We start from the raw sequence: 17458 nt of genomic DNA on the forward strand, positions 1-17458 counted from the left end.
TTACCTTTATCAAACACACCAAAATTTAGTATTCTTTAATATTATCTTAATATTCTATTCATGTGTAGTTTTTCCTGATTGAATTAAAGAAATGTCTTTTTTATGAATATTCTATTGAATTAAAAAAACCCACACACCAAATAAATGAACAAACAAAACCAAACAAAAAAATTCACTGATACAGAGAACAGAGCAGTGGTTACCAGAGGGGAGGAGGGTTGGGGATGCAGGGAAGGAGGGTGGGGGGATGACAGGGTAAAGGCGATCAACTGTATAGTGATGGATGGAAACTGAATTTTTGGTATGGGTCCCTAGATCAGTTTGATTTTTTTTGTTTTAATTCTACAATGGTGTTTTACTCTCTGGTATGTTTTTGGGATTGGTTATTTAATGTTTTAATCAAATCTTGAGGTCAAAAGATTATACTAAACACTATAAGATATAACAAAAAAGATTTGTACCTTTGATAACTGGGTAGTTAAACAGGAATACAAAATATGGAAATAAACATACAAACATCTAGGTATGTAACACTGAGATATTCATATTGGTACAAGGGTGAGCAAAAGGCTTTGGAAGTCTTGGTTGAAGTAAAGGTTTTATCAAAAGAATATTTTCAGACATTAGATTTTTACATATTCATGATCTTAATGTACCACTTGGGCAAATTTAGAAAATTTTATATATTTATTTCCAATTTTTAGTTTTTGAGGGGAGAGGTTTTCCCTATTCTTTTACAAATTTTATTAGCTTTGATTTTAATAGTTTTGTCAGTTAATCCAACTTTGGTAATACTTCTTTTTAGCTGTGCTGTGCAGTTCTCTGACCAGGAATCGAACCAGTGCCCCCTGCAATGGAATCGTGGAGCCTTAACCACTGGACCACTAGGGAATTCCCTATAATACTAGTTGTGAACTAGATAAATTGCTTTCACTCAAACACTTCTTGGAAAAAATGTCAGTTGTGTTGTATATTGTCATTAAAGCAAGAAAAAATTTACATATAGATTGGTTTATGGAAATCCCAACCAGGAAGTAGTATTACTATTTTACACACGTCAGTCAACCATTGTTTTGCCTTCTTTTTCATCAAAAGAACCTTTCAGAAACAAAATGCCAAACATGCAATGGGAATTTAAGCCTACTTTCTTAAGAAATGTTATGATGTTTTCTAATATCCTTTGTTGCAGATGGAACCAAGAAACCTAGCCATAGTGTTTGGTCCAACTCTCGTGAGAACCTCCGAAGATAACATGACACACATGGTCACTCACATGCCAGATCAGTACAAGATCGTAGAGACACTCATCCAGCACGTAAGTTCCGGCTTTGGCTCGTCAAGAACATTCTTTTTCATGAGCAGCTGATAGTTGGCAGGGTAGCATATGGTTATAATTTTTTTTTTCACCTAAGAAAAATTACTTTTTTTTCTGTGCTATCCTCCAAAATATAGATCTCTTTAGGGGGTTGTTTAATTTCTCTTTTTCACCGTCTTTATTTTAAATTTTAGCATGACTGGTTTTTCACAGAAGAAGGTGCTGAAGAACCTCTTGTAAGTATTGGCTGTCAGCGTTTATACTATGTTCTGGGGACACGTGAGATGCTGACCCTACCACAGTGTCACCTTCCTGCTTTGTATGCTATTGTCTGCTTTGCATCTCGGAAGCAGGTCTATATAGCACCTCAGTTTCTGATCAAATGAAAGTCCAAGTATGATGCTTGTTTGGTAATTAATTATATGCAAACAGTGTAAAAAAATTAAGTATATGTCCTCCACTCAGTAATGTGTCTTTTACTAAATGTTGTTTGAATTTTAAAGAAAGTATCTTTGAAGAGATGATGAAGAGATCTTTGTTTATTAACCATAGACAACAGTGCAGGAGGAAAACACAGTAGACTCCCAGCCAGTGCCAAACATAGATCATTTACTCACCAACATTGGAAGGACAGGCGTCTCCCCTGGAGATGTATCAGGTAACTCTTGCCTGGGCAGTATTGATCTTTAGGTTAAAAGCTAAATTTTTATAACATGAAAGAGCAAATCAATCATAAGTAACAATTCACTCTGATTTTTTTTTCCTTTTCTTCTTCTCTTTTTTCCCTTTCTACTAATAAAAGAATGTAATCTTCCTTTTCTGATTGATCTTGATTATCTTCCAGTGACTGTAATGCCATTGGCAGTGCATGGAGTTGTAATGCTTGTCAGAAAGGAACTATGAGGGAAAATGAGCATGCAAACCACTGTTTTGTTCTTTTATTTTTTTTTAATTCACAGTTTCCATGTAATAGTCATCACAAGGTAAAACAGATACCCGCTACTGAGTATGTGGTTGCTGTGATGGCAGAAAGTGTGGTCTAGACTGTTAACGAGTAATTCTTACTCTCGAGCTGGATGTTCTGTTGAAAAAGCAGCAAGTTAACTACGTAAAATGCTCACGGGCAACATTTCCATAAATGCAGTATATATTATCTTGTCACTACAGAGGTCACCGTAAAAGTCAACCTCTTTGACATTTTCTTCTGTTTTCTATCGCCACCCTAATATTTGGTGAAATACGAGTTCTTGCAGGCTCTTTCGATGAAAGTTTTCTCCTGCCAAACTGTTGCAACTAACCTAGCATGTTTTACACCATGTTCTCCCTTTGTCTCTAGTTCGTGTTTTAGTCCTAAAGGGTTTTTCTTCCAGCATTTTACTGACACAGGCAAATCTATACTGATGTTGAACAGGCGAGATGGGAGGAGTCTATCACACGGTAATGTCGCTAGTGGATTCCGTGGTGTCCCTGATGGACAGCTGGAACTGTAGGAAGAAGGACGACTGTTGTCCACACTGTAGCTGCCTTGTCTGCAGAAACCCCCGATTCCTGTAAACGCACACCGAGTTGATCTGTGGTGTACATTTTCTCTTACAATTCTTGTAAACAGATCACGACTACTTTCTTAAAAGTTTTTCTGCTGTTTCTTGTTATTTCTGAAGCAGACCGTGAGGAGAAATAGCATGGTATGGTCTACCAGTTCTTAAAGTCATAAAGCATTGAGCCATGTGTTGAAAGGGGTGTGGCATGGGGCTCAGCTCATTAACTCTGAAAATCCATTTCCCTGAAGTTGAAAGAGAAAATTTCAAAAATTGATGTTGTCCTAAAGACTGCTAGCCCCTTCCTACCCTCTTTGTACTTGTACAATCTGAGTTTTTGCCAGACAGTAAAATGATGCTCTCCATTTTTCCATTTTCATGATAACATTTGTTACTAGATAATTGGAAAACTGGTAGCAGTGTAACTAATCAAAAGGATCCCTGACTGCACAGATGTGAAACCAGGGTCCAAAGCACAGAGATCAGCATGATTTAACATGACACCAAAGTGACCTAGAAGCAGGGTTATCCGAATGCATATTATGCATACAGTAAATGCTTCTCAAATTTACCATTGACAGTCTGACAAAAATCAAAGTAGACAACACCAAGTCTGAGCATCTCAATTTGTAGCGAGGGCAGCCAACAATCTCAAATGTTCTACACTGTGTATCAGTTTCAGATACAGGATGTGGTACATAGTGCCATTCTTCAAAAGGTCTTCAAGCTGCTTTATTGCTAGATTGAATACTTAGAAAATTGAATAAACACTAGTGTTTCTGTTTTGTTTAGTACAGGGCTCCTTTGCCATCCCTCTCATTGAGCTGATTCTGCCTACAATTCACAGCATCCTTTCATGGCGGTGGCTTTCTGTGGTGCAGCTTGCATCTTTGTGAGCTCTGACTATCCACTGTGTTTTATTGTTTTTTGAGTTTTGCTTTCACATTTTGTTCTGTGCCTGTCTCTTCCATAAGTTTTTGCATTGTTTGTGGGAAGCAGTAAAGAATCTGACCAATACTGACCGTGTTTTCCTTAACTTCCCACAGATTCAGCTACTAGTGACTCAACAAAATCTAAGGTAAATTGTTTCTTACAGTTGGGAAATATTTTAGGGGGGAATTGCTTTGTGGCTGATGGTTATGATTTGTATGTGGTGCATCCCTGTCTGTGTCTGATGACACAGACTAACAGTATTATAAAGGGGAAAATTAATGCTTAGAATATGATAGAGGAATACTGGATTGTGAAATGGGGTGTTGGGTTTATCTCAGCATAGTTTAGTATAATACAAAGAAATAGGCATTTCCCCCTTTGTTCTTATATGTGGAAATTTTCTAACATACACAAAAGTAGACAGACTAGTATGAGTCCTCATTCAGTTCAGTTCAGTCCTCATTATCCATCCTCAATTAACATACGGTCAACATTTGTCTTATCTGCACCCTGCCCACTTTCCTCCTCCTTGGGACTATTTTGAAGCAAATGCCAAACATTGTATTTCATCTGTAAACATTACAGTAGTGATATAGACTTAATCGTTACATATTTTTATAAAAATATTCTTGCCTTCTTTTCAACAAGGTCATTAATTTTGTTTTTACAGTCAATTTTTGTTTACACAATTTGTGTTCTGTTGACACCACCACCAAAGTACACAACTATTTGAGTAGTTTTAAAGCCATTCTTCAGAGAAGGCAATGGCACCCCGCTCCAGTACTCTTGCCTGGAAAATCCCATGGATGGAGGAGCCTGGTAGGCTGCAGTCCATGAGGTCGCTAAGAGTTGGACACGACTGAGCGACTTCACTTTCACTTTTCACTTTTATGCACTGGAGAAGGAAATAGCAACCCACTCCAGTGTTCTTGCCTGGAGAATCCCAGGGACAGAGGAGCCTGGTAGGAGGCCGTCTATGGGGTCGCACAGAGTTGGACATGACTGAAGCGACTTAGCAGCAGCAGCAGCAGCAGCAAAGACATTCTTATAGTTAGAAAGTTTATTTCAAATTTTGCTCTGCTGAGATAGTAGCAAGTAAAATTGTTAATAAAAATTTTTAAATGTTCTATTTGGAAATGAGACATGAATGTTACATATCATTTCTAAGCATAATGAGGTCACATATGACTAAATTATAATTTAATTTCTTGCAGAAAATATTGTAAAATATTTAATGATATATCATTCACTATCACTTATATTGTGATTATTACTGTCTTATAAAAAGTTTTTTTTATCATTTTTTTACCCTAACTTTATTTTGGAAATTTTTAAGTTACTGGAGTAATAGCATTCAAACCTTTTGCCCTAGATTTTTCAGTTGGTAACTCTTGATATATATGTATGTAATTTTTTTCTATGTCATTTGAGTTACTTATAGATATGATAACACTTTACCCCTAAGTGCTTCCACGTGTGTCACCAAAGAACAAGGGCATTCTTCTGTATAATTACAGTATAATTATTGCACTCAGGCAGTTAATGAGTACAATACATTATTATTTCTAATGTACAGCATTTACACACGTTCGACCAGTCATCCCAACAGTGTTTGTTTTTTTCTTTTCTTGTATACAGGCTGCAATCAGGATCAATCCTTGCATTATGTTGTCATGTCTCCTTAGACTGACTTACTTTGGACCAGTTTTCCACCTCTTTTTGCCAGAATTTAAGACTTCAGATTTAGATTTTTATGTTTAAAAAACTTTTTTGAAATTTCCTCCATCCCTCTTACTAGAAGCATATTTCTTAACCTGTGATTATAGCAATCTCTTCATCTTAATCAATTATGGTGCAGATAACCAAATGATGTATTTCTGTAACAATGTTTTCAGTTATAAAAGAAGTAAAAGTCATTTGCTCTAACATATATACATGATCACAGAATCATGGATGTTGGGAATCTTAAAGATACTCTTAATTTTTTTCACTTAAATAAACAATGAAATTGAGTTGTTGAAAACTGAATCACTTGCTCAGCGTCATAAGCAGCAAGTGAGGGAAGAACAGGCTAAAGAAACACCAGATCTTCTAATTCAGAGCCCAGTCATAGCCATCATTCCCTGAGGTCTTCAGCAGAATGTGAATGTGTTAAAATGTGAATAAGCATCAGAAAAGTCCTGGATAATTAGACAGTCCTTTATAACTTAGAAGAACAAAGTTCTGTACATCTGACTTGATTTTGGAAAGTCCTTTTTAATACAACAGCCTAAGTTTTTACTTTAATTTTCAAGACTTCAGTATAGCAGTTCTAGCTTGTCTAAAATTTTTATGACAATAGAGAAACCATACTTTGCTTCTGACTCACCATACTGCCTGCCTGCTCATCTTAAATGGGGTGTGTTAAACCAGCTAGGGTTTATTGACACCCCTCTCCCCCAGTAACTGAGCCTGTGGGCATTATGAATATGTTAATTGAATGGTCTTAAGCAGTCATCTTCAGGAACCAAAGCTGGTTGGCTGCACTGCCACTTTCTCAATACAGGGCATGACAGGATTTGAGATCTTGAATTGACCTTAGGTTTTTTGAACTTTCTGATGTGGTTGTTCCTTGAGATCAGTGAAGACATTACCAACCTAGTTTACCTAAGGCCATTCTCTGCAGATCCAGCCTGACTGAACTAATGGGAACCCTAAAGTTCCCTTATCTTAATCAGCTTATGAGACAGTATCTGTATCATGTGACATCTGTAATTAGAAAAAGGGTAGTCATAAGATTTTAGTAACCAGCATCAGAATATTGACTATGAAACCTGTGTTCCAGAGGAAAGAACCTGTAGACCCACGGAGTATAGCAGAAGCGGGAATGGTCCATAGATACAGAAAAGTTAAGAACAATGGGGGGTGGGGGCCACCAAACACAAAATGTGTCCCTGAAAGACAGGTGTATGTGAGCTGTGTGACTTGGCTGATAAATATTAATTAGTCCCATTTCTAATTAATTGAAAATAAAAACTTATGTTAGGCACAAATTAAAAGGAGGTATAAAAACCATACCTTGTTAGTACTTGGCTTTAGTGGTTAAGAAATAATTGGGGTGGGGGAGGGAAGGACTGGGAGTTTGGGATTAGCAGATGTAAATTAACTATTACATATAAGATGGATAAACAACAAGGTCCTACTGTATAGCACAGGGCACTATATCAATATCCTTCATGTACCATAATGGAAAAGAATATCTATATGTATTATAACTGAGTCACTTTGCTGTACAGCAGAGATTGGCACCACCTTGTAAATCAACTATATTTCAGTTTTTAAAAGTTTTGTTTTTTTTTTTTTTTAAATCAAGCAATAGCAATTGCACACACACACAAATAAATATTTGGAGGGAAACCTTTTCATAAAGTGAACTCGATGACGTTCTGTTCAAAGTGTTGTATCTCTGCTTCCCAGGGTTCTTGGGGATCCGGAAAAGACCAGTACAGCAAGGACCTGCTTGTATCCTCCATCTTCGCGGCTGCCAGTCGCAAGAGGAAAAAGCCAAAAGAAAAAGCACAACCCAGCAGCTCGGAAGACGAGCTGGACAATGTGTTTTTCAAGAAAGAAAACTCGGAGCAGGGTCACCACGACATTAAAGAAGAGTCCAAAAAAGAGAGTGAGACACCAGGCCGAAAACAAAGGACCGTTGCTCCCAAAGAAAACAACACGAAGAAAGACAGCAGCGGAGGCGGCAGAGCTGAGCAGAGGGCCCCGCGTGGGGAAAGCTTGGAGCCCCCGGCCCCTCAAAGCACCAAGCAGAGCCGGTCACCCACCCTGAGCTGTCGCCTCGCCGTCCTGAGAGAGAGCCCCAGGGCCCTCGCGGCCCAGAAGACCTCCCACCTGGAAGACACGGGGTCCGACTCCGGCACCCCACTCAGCACTCACGCCCCGGCTCCCCCGGCAAGCTTTCCCACCAAGAAACCCCCCAGCCCCGAGCCCAAGCACAGCGAGCTCCTGGTCAGTGTCGGCAGCATCACCGACCACGCCGGCGCACCGTCCGCTCCCTACCTGGCCGGCCTCGACTCCAGCCGGCTGAGCCCCGAGGTGCAGTCCATGGCCGAGAGCCGGGGAGATGAAGCTGATGACGAGAGGAGCGAGCTGGTCAGCGAGGGCCGGCCAGTGGAGACGGACAGCGAGAGCGACTTTCCGGTCTTCCCTGCCGCCCCGGCCTCCGACAGGCTCTTAAGAGGAAAACTCCAAGAGGCCACGAGGACCAGCCGGAGAAACTCAGAAGGCAGTGAGGTCAGCTGCACGGAGGGAAGTTTAACACCAAGTTTAGAAAGCCGGAGACAGCTCTTCAGCTCCCATAAACTGATCGAGTGTGACACTCTGTCCAGGAAGAAATCCGCCAGGTTCAAGTCAGACAGTGGGAGTCTAGGAGATGCCAAGAATGAGAAAGAAGCCCCTTCCATCACCAAAGTGTTCGACGTTATGAAAAAAGGAAAATCCACCGGAAATTTACTGACACCACCAGCCAGAAGCGAATCGGACAAACAGGAACCCACTTGGAAAACAAAAATAGCCGATCGGTTAAAACTGAGGCCCAAAGCCCCGGCCGATGACATGTTTGGAGTAGGAAGTCAAAAAACCATCGCCGATCCTGCCAAAAGGAAAAACATCAAACGCAGACACACACTGGGTGGGCACAGGGATGCTACTGAAATGAGTGTTCTAAATTTCTGGAAAGCCCAGGAGCAGAGCGGGGACAGAGAATCCGAACTTTCAGCTGTGAATCGATTGAAGCCCAAATGCTCCGCCCAGGACCTGTCCATCTCAGACTGGCTGGCCAGGGAGCGGCTACGCACCAGTACGACTGACCTGAGCAGAGGGGACACGGGGGACCCCCAGCCTGAGAGTCTTGGCACCTTAGAAATACCAACCAGGGACCCGCCCCTGTCTTTCCAGTCCGATGCAGACAGTTCTTCCAGCACCTTGGCTTCAACTAACAGGGCCCCTCTTTCCACACCATCACAGTCACCTGACCAAATAAATGGAGAAAGCTTCCAGAACACGAGCCAAAACTCCAGTTCTGCAGCCAGGGTCCAACCTCATCAACTGTCTGAAACCCCAGACCACAAAGCACAGTTCCATCCCTGTCTTTAAACTGGGGGTCCCTTCTGGAGCAAATAAAAGCTACTGTTACACTTTCCAGTAACTCTGTAAATATTTTCTTGTACCAGAATTGTTATTATGCAGCCTTCATTTGGGCTGGTTTCATCATTTTGCACTGTGAAATACCTTTACGGTGCATTACTACAGCCAGAAGAACATATATATATATATAAATATATAAATAAATATATATTTAAAATATATTGGATAGTTGTATACAAAGGAGCAAGGTATTTGTTGCAACTCACTGCATAGTGTGTACACCCAAGATAACTGAAGAAAATCTCTGGCGTTAGTATGCGGCAGACATGTTCTTTTGGTTTCATCACTAACAAAAGTGCCTCATCATAAAAATACATTTGGTTTTTAGGGTGCCATATTGTTAAATTAGATAACGTACATTGAGCAAAAAAAAAAAAAAAATGTGTTTTATTGGTAACAAATTTCATCACATTTACCAGTTTTAACACAGGTGGATACAGAACTTCGATTCTCTAGTCATTCCAGGTGGATCTCTGAGTTTTCTATTCCAACTTTTAATACAGTTTTTGAGTTTTGTGTGACTTGAATTTTTAATCTTTCTGTAAAATACGTAACTTAAATGAACATATTATATGTGTATCTTTTCTTCAGATACCAGATTTGATATAAATGTTGTAACATAGGTGTGTAGATAGTGACCTGGATGGAACTGGCTTCTTTATGGAGAAGAATATAATTCTGCATGAGGACTTAATGGATCCAAACCTGTGTCATGCCTGTGTGCATACCCAATTAAACACTGGAAATAAAAATTGTTTTGGTGAACTTTGTATGGCTTGAAACTTATTAGTTACTAATATATAGTTAAATGCTATTCATTTATAACTGCCATTCTAATTTTTATTTTAGTTTTATAGATTTATTTGGAAAATATTTATTTATCAGGTCTTAGTTGTATCACTTGGATCTTTCACTGTGGCACGCGGACTCTCTAGTTGTGCCACATGGACTCAGTAGCTGCAGTGTGTAAGCTTAGTTGCTTCTCAAGATGTGGGAACTTAATTTCCCAACCAGGGATTGAACCCGTGTCCTGTGCATTGCGAGGAGTATTGTTCACCACTGGGCCACTAGAGAAATCCCAGTTCTGCCTTTTCAAATTTACCTGGTCTTAACATTCCTCCTCCTCTTTTTGGCTGTGTCTGGCAGAGATCTCTTATAATTGTTTCTATTGGCCTAACTTTACTTGTGTACACAGGTAATATTTAACTTTTCTGGCTGAAGTCATGTATGCTGTTTACCTTTTCATAGAGATAATGAGTAAAGAGAACATGCATTTAGAAGTCAAACCAACTCTATACTTCCTAGATACATAAACTTGGACACATTATTTAACTTCTCTGAATTTATTCCCTTGTACAAACAATGATGATAACAGTATCTACTATAAGGGTTATTAGATTTAAGTGAGATAGTGTTCCAAAATATTGCTTGCCACACAGTACCTGCAAAATGTTTATCAAAGATATTCTTAGAAATAGTGGGTACTTAAAGATTATTAAATTTTACAAAAATCTGTCCAGTTTTAAATTTCACTTGTGTCTCATTTCTAAAAGTTCTGTTTAGTTGTCTCAATTTAGCTTAATCAGTTGTGAGATCCATTTTATCACATTTTAAGTCTTCTTTTATGTCTATGAAATATTTAATCCATTGATGTTAGCATGAATTCTGGAACCAGACTGCCTGCTTCAAATCAAGGCTCTGCCATTTACAAATTGGATGAGTTTGAACAGCTACCTGACTACTCTGTGCCTTTCCTTACATGTGGAATGAAGGAAAGAACAGTCCTTGTCTCATTGTTACATGTGGTTGCTGTTATTATTATATTTTAGATCTGTTGCTTGCCATAGCTTCAGTTTTATCAAGTCTGATTCTTTCATCTTTAACTTCTAATTCTTTCTTTTTAAAAATTTATTTATTTTTTTGGCCATGCTGTGTGGCATGTGGGATTCTAGTTCCCTGGCCATTGGGAGTTCAGAGTCCCAACTAACAGACCGCCAGGGAAGTCCATAACCTCTTAAATCTGATATTTCTGTTGACCCTAGTTTATGGTGATTCTGTTTGAATGTTTGGAGTGTCTATTCATGCAAGTTAGAATAAGAGATTTATAATTACCATTGTCATTTTTGTGCCAAAAAAGTAAATCTTTGTCACGGTGCACCATAACTTGGTGTACCCAAATAATCATTTTCCCTTTTTCTATTTTTGAGAATACCAAAAGGCTGCTTTTTGAAGAGAAAGTGGGAGGAAGAAAGGCATTTGAGATGCCAGTTAGAGCTTTGTAAGTCAACCTAAGATTCCTAGTATCTCATAGTCACACAAGAGCCTCTGGGGAATGTTTTTTAGAGATCAGATCAGATCAGTCGCTCAGTCGTGTCCGACTCTTTGCCAGGCCTCCCTGTCCATCACCAACTCCAGGAGTTCACTGAGACTCACGTCCATCGAGTCAGTGATGCCATCCAGCCATCTCATCCTCTGTCATCCCCTTCTCCTCTTGCCCCCAATCCCTCCCAGCATCAGGGTCTTTTCCAGTAACGTCTTTAGTTTCCTAGAGAATTCAACACAAAAGCTGAAATATGACTTTGTATTATATTTCTAGGATAGATGCCATTATAAATATTAGGAAACAGTAAACTTCCCATTCCTCTAGTCCATTCCAGTGGACATCAGGCAAACAAAACTCTTAAATCATAAAATTATAGCTTCAGTATTCAAACTTGATGGGGTTCCTCATCTTGCTCAGAAGGGTCCGTTGACAGAAGGACCTTGGGTCCACCTCACCCCACAAGTCTCCCCACACGCTTTTCGTCTGCTTGTCACCTGCCTCCTTTCTCCTCCCCTTATCCCTGGAATATTGGCCACCTCCCCTCAGGCACCACCTCCAGCCCAGGTACCCACTAGGAAAGATGTGAGGAAAGTTCCTGGGAGGGAGGTAAGCAGATAAGGTCACTTAAAGCCGCGCTATGTCTTTTCTAATTCCGGGGAAGACAGCGTGGCAGAAAGCCTCCTTCGTTCGTGCTTGGTGCTCTAGGGGCTGGCCCTGTGAGGGGAGGGCAGCCTGAGCCCTCGGGACACCCGGGGCTGACGTCCCCTTTGGACACGTGTGTGCGTCTTCAGCAGAAGTGCATGTGCTCTGAACTTGGGAGTTTGCGTACCACCAGGGCGATCAAAAGTAGGTGGCATTCTCCTTGGAAACAGCTAAAGCAGGGCAATTCTGCTCTGACTGAGAAGGGGGCTGGTTAGGGCCCAGGGTGGTAGCTGGACAGTGTGGCTGCCCCCACCATACTGGTTCCTTGAGAAAGGTTGGGGAAGGGTCAAGGCCTTGGCCGGGAGGGCATTCCTTCCTTTGGCTTTGGTGTGACTCAGTAATTAGTAATTGAGCTAACCTTTCAAGTCTTTGGTCTCCAGTTTTTTTTTTTCTAAGTTTTGGATTTTTTGGTTTTGGTTTTAATATTGCCAGCTTTTCTCAGTGCCGCCATCTTCCCAGAAGCCTCTGTTGTTGCTATGGTAACAGTTCACGTTACCATAGTGCGTGGGGGCACGTGCTGGCTGCCTAAGCACCCACTAACGGTGACGCAATCTCAGAGTTCCTGCTTGTCAGTGTTGTCCCCGGGCAAGCCCGAGGTTTACCTTTTCAGAAGGTGGGTATGGAAGGAAGGGGCAAGAGAAATGAGACACTCCTCCTCCCCTTGTGCCTGCATGGAAAAGCGCTGCCTTTGTGGCCTAGCGTGCGCGAGGCCTTGCTTATTTTGGCTCCAACCGACTTTTAAGACATCGCTGCTGCTCCTTGTCTCAGGCACCACCAGCCCGGGCCACGAAGCGGGTGTCCAGGCCCAGCTTCACTAAGTGGGTTCTGCTTCTCCAGCTCTGTAGAGCCGCCCCCTGTTCCTCAGCCCTTTCCTCCTCGCAGAGCTTTAGAACCAGATGATTCTCCTTCACAGCAAATTCCCAGCCTTGCCCTGGTCAGCAAGCTTTCCACGCCCGGCAGTTAACGGCTGGGCGCCCTCAGCTTAGGGCCCACGGGCGGGTGCGCCTGGCGGAGCATTCCAGAGCTGCATGGGGCGGGTCCTGCAGCCTGGGACGCCCCGGCCTCCTCCCTCCCTCCCAAACTCTACTTCTCACGGCATAAGGGTAGCATAAGGGTCAAATTTTGAAAAGGTGAAATTGTGGGGCAAAAAAAGAAAGAGCTGGGGGTGTGAAGGCCAGAGGAAGCAGGCCCAGGGAACCGGAGACACTTTCCCTTCTTCCTCGCTGGGGGCCCCAGTGTCATAGTCCACTCCCAAGTCTGAAAGGCTTGCCCCCCAGACGAGCGGCTTTTGGCTGGAAAATGGAATACAACCCACTCCCTCCCTGGCGTCTTTCAAGGGCCGAGAACTGGATGGATACAAGCCAGACGCCATCTTCCCCGAGCTTCCGCCGCGAGGAGACAGGAAGGTCTCAGAGGTGAGTGTTGACAAGCCGCATCGTTCTTGGTTGTGAGGGGACTGTCTGTGCATTGTTGGATGTTCGGCAGCACCCTGGAGCCCACCCACTGGACGTCAGTAGCACCCTTAGGGCCCTAGTTGCGAGTCCTCAAAATTGTCTCCACATATTCCCAGCTGTCTCCTGGGGGCAAATCCCCTCTAGTTGGAAACCTGGGAGGCAGTTGTTGGTCCCCAGGAGATGGAGGATCCTCTCTGCCAGCGATGGTGGGAGGGATGGAGTGGGTGGGGTTGGGGGGAGTGGGGGGAGTGTACAACCTAGTGAACTGGAGTCAGCGCATGCGCTGTGAGAACACCCCCAAGCCGAGTGAATCGACTTCCAGGAGTGTGGACCCGAGAGTTTTGGATGTGCAGGTACTGGCAGAGGTGCTTCAAAAACACACCAGGGCCGAATGTCTCATTTTTTGGTAGTAGGTGACTTCTTGTGGAGGGAAATTCCACATACCTCCCCCGCTATCCTGCTAGGGCTCGGGGGTACAACTAGGGTTTCCCACAAGCTCAGAGTTACTAAAACACAAAGGTAATGTTTTGGCATTCCTTGCATTGAGGCACACAAGTCTGCCGAGCGTGTTGGAGATGTTGGTAGGAGCTGCATAGCGGAGCCCCGTGGGTCCCAGTAAAGGGTTTGGATTTTATTTAAGGCGCCTGGAATGATCTGTTGACTCTTAACAGGTGGAAATGCAACAGGGATACATATAAATTCGTACTTGAATGCAGAGTATCAGTTGCACAGTGTAGAAAGGGGCTTGGGTGGCTCGGCATTTGTTTACGTGGAAAAGCCTCGCTGGCTTTTGCTGACACCAGAGAGTGAACTGTGGAGGTCCTGCTGCTCAGAGTCAACTAGAGTCATGGGGGCTCAAATAGGAACTGGATCATGAGACTAAGAGTGGAACTCTCTCACTAGGCTCTGTCTTTTGTTCAGATTTCGGTTCTGGGTTGAACCATTGCTTTGGTAAGCTTACCTGAGTCAGGCCCTGGGTTTCCCCGGCTTCTTCCCTTACCCACATGTCAGTAGCTTCCTGCTCCTCCATCCCTATCATGGGCAGCACAACTTCCTGCAGAAATCCTGCAGGTAAAAATGAAAGGGTAATAAGTTCATGGTGAGCAGAGGCAGGAGAGAGGGCTGCCTTGTGTGGATTCACACTCCTGCCTGTGATATTTGAGTTCGGAGGGTATCCCACCACAGTTCCTATCTTAGCTCCTCTAGCCAACAAGCACAACAGGGGGTGTGGCTTGTACAGCAAACATGTCCTCAGCTCCAGAGGCCAGAAGTTCAAGATCAGGGTGCCAGTTTGCTTGGGTTCTGGTGAAGGCTCTCCTCCGGCCTTGCAGATGACCATCTTCTCAGGCGTCTTCTCTTAGAAGGGCATTAATCCTAACAGGAGGGCTTCACTCTCATGGCTTCATTTAACCTTCATTACCTGCCACAAGCCCTGCCTCCATATACCATCATTTTAGGGAAGACATAGCTTAGAAAGGACACCAGCATTCAGTCCATAACAGTTCTGGCCTCTGATACTTGGAATGCCACCATTTTATGCTTGACTCTGTGATTAAAAGTAGCCTTCTTCCTACAGCCCTAGAGCACTTAGAGGGAACGGAGGGAACCGTTACTTTTCTAGTGCTTTATTTATCAACTCAGTTCAGTTGCTCAGTCATGTCAGACTTGTTGCAACCCCAGGCTTCCCTGTCCATCACCAACCCCCAGAGCTTGCTGAAACTCATGTCCATCCAGTCAGTGATGTCATCCAACTATCTCATCCTCTGTCATACCCTTCTCCTGGCTTCAGTCTTTCCCAGAATCAGGGTATTTTCCAATGAGTCAGTTCTTCACATCAGCTGTCCAAATATTGGAGCTTCAGCTTCAACATCAATCCTTCCAGTGAATATTCAGGACTGATTTCCTGTAGGATTGACTGGTTTGATCTCCTTGCTGTCCAAAGGACTCTCAAGAGTCTTCTCCAACTCCACAATTCAAAAGCATCAACTTTATTTGTCACTTTCCCCCAAATAGGAATGATGGGAGGTACTGAGTAGTTCTGAGAGGGAGGTCCTGAAATGAGGGCAGATGTCACCTGTCTCACACATTCATCCAGGGCCATCGGTGCACACCACCTCTTGGTTGTTCATTTGGATAACTGGTCAAAACTGAAAAGGAAGTTGAATTTAGTGAGGAGCGAGCGGGCTGGAGGAATCATAGGCTGGAATCAAGATTGCTGGGAGAAATATCAATAACCTCAGATATGCAGATGACATCACTCTTATGGCAGAAAGCAAAGAAGAACTAAAGAGCCTCATATTGAAAGTGAAAGAGGAGAGTGAAAAAGTTGGCTTAAAGCTCAACATTCAGAAAACTAAGATCATGGCATCCAGTCCCATCACTTCATGGCAAATAGATGGGGAAACAGTGGAAACAGTGTCAGACTTTATTTTCTGGGCTCCAAAATCACTGCAGATGGTGATTGCAGCCATGAAATTAAAAGACACTTACTCCCTGGAAGGAAAGTTATGACCAACCTAGACAACATATTGAAAAGCAGAGACATTACTTTGCCAACAAAGGTCCATCTAGTCAAGGCTATGGTTTTTCCAGTAGTCATGTATAGATGTGAGAGTTGGACTGTGAAGAAAGCTGAGTGCCAAAGAATTGATGCTTTTGAACCGTGGTGTTGGAGAAGACTCTTGAGAGTCCCTTGGACTGCAAGGAGATCCAACCTGTCCATCGTAAAGGAAATCAGTCCTGAATATTCATTGGAAGGACTGATGCTGAAGCTGAAACTCCAATACTTTGGTCACCTGATGTGAAGAGCTGACTCATTGGAAAAGACTCTGATGCTGGGAAAGATTGAGGGCAGGAGAAGGGGACGAAAGAGGATGAGATGGTTGGATGGCATCACCAACTCAATGGACATGGGTTTGAGTGAACTCCAGAAGTTGGTGATGGACAGGGAGGCCTGGCGTGCTGTGATTCACAGGGTCACAAAGAGTCGGACATGACTGAGCGACTGAACTGAACTGAGGGCTTGCAATGGTGTGTGTATTTTATGTTTGTTTGGCTGGACTGAGTCTTAGTTTCAGCATGTGGGTTCTTTAGTTGTGGCATGAAAACTGTTAACTGCATCATCTGTGGTCTAGTTTCCTGACCAGGATTCCAGTGCAGGTCCTCTGCAGTGGGAATGCAGAGTCTCAGCCACTGGACCACCAGGGAAGTTCCTGCAGTATCTTAGAGGAAGTTCCAGAAATGACCACCAGGTGGCAGCAAGCAAACAGTTGTTTGGTAAAATGCTGCTGAACTGGAGGGAGTCTTGAAGTTTTGGATGACACAGATGTGAGCTTCTCAGCCATCTTCCACCAGGTTCCACCAAAAAGCATCATCCTTCATAGTTTGTAGCAGGTCCTGTTATGAATCCCTGTATGTTTGGAGGGACTAAAGTCTCTGTACTTCTTAAATTTTTACTGACTACTTTACACCTCTTGGGGGTGTGTCAGCTCCCCCAAGGATTATGCAAGGGAGAGTGTTCATAGCAGGGCCCCCGATCCTGGCTTCTTAGAGAGAATATTCCAGGCAGAGAGAACAGCTTGTGGCTCAGGCTTGTCTAATGGGCAGGACAGACAGCAAGGCAGGTGGAGCAGAGGGAGGGACATGGCAGATGGTTCGAGCTGAGATGAGGGGTGGGTAGCAGCCAGCTCCCATAGGGCAGGATTGGCTTGCTTTGTTGTGGGAGTGTGTCCTTGAGGAATTTTGGACAGACGGGGCAGAAGGAGGACATAACCTCTTTCTCTGGGGTCACTCAGTGAGAGGGCATTCTTTTCTTCTGGGTCCCAGGTGTGGCAGACCTGGCCAGACCCACCCACTGTGTGCGTCTGTTCCGTGGAAACGAAGACTGTCTGACTGCAAGCACCGTACAGTGGCCTATTTATTCCTGAGAGTCTACTTTCCAGACTCCATCTCCAGGGGACTGAACTCTTTCTTGGTTGTAAAATATTCCCACTTGGCT

General features: G+C 43.1%; 1 protein-coding gene across 7 annotated transcripts in view; it reads left to right on the top strand.

Moving 5' to 3' along the window:
- ARHGAP21 (Rho GTPase activating protein 21) overlaps nt 1-9747 on the top strand; it is a 131273-nt gene extending 121526 nt beyond the window's left edge. For all 7 annotated transcript variants that reach the window (XM_025264400.2, XM_025264399.2, XM_044927464.1 and 4 more), the window contains 5 exons: nt 1190-1315; nt 1510-1551; nt 1868-1973; nt 3900-3931; nt 7243-9747. In XM_025264400.2, coding sequence (XP_025120185.1) covers nt 1190-1315; nt 1510-1551; nt 1868-1973; nt 3900-3931; nt 7243-8931 — 1995 coding nt within the window. In that variant the 3' untranslated portion in view covers nt 8932-9747. The remainder of the gene's footprint in view (nt 1-1189; nt 1316-1509; nt 1552-1867; nt 1974-3899; nt 3932-7242) is intronic.
- The last annotated feature ends 7711 nt before the right edge of the window (nt 9748-17458 follow it).

The sequence above is a fragment of the Bubalus bubalis genome, chromosome 14 (assembly GCF_019923935.1).
Source record: "Bubalus bubalis isolate 160015118507 breed Murrah chromosome 14, NDDB_SH_1, whole genome shotgun sequence".
Taxonomy (NCBI): Eukaryota; Metazoa; Chordata; class Mammalia; order Artiodactyla; family Bovidae; genus Bubalus; species Bubalus bubalis.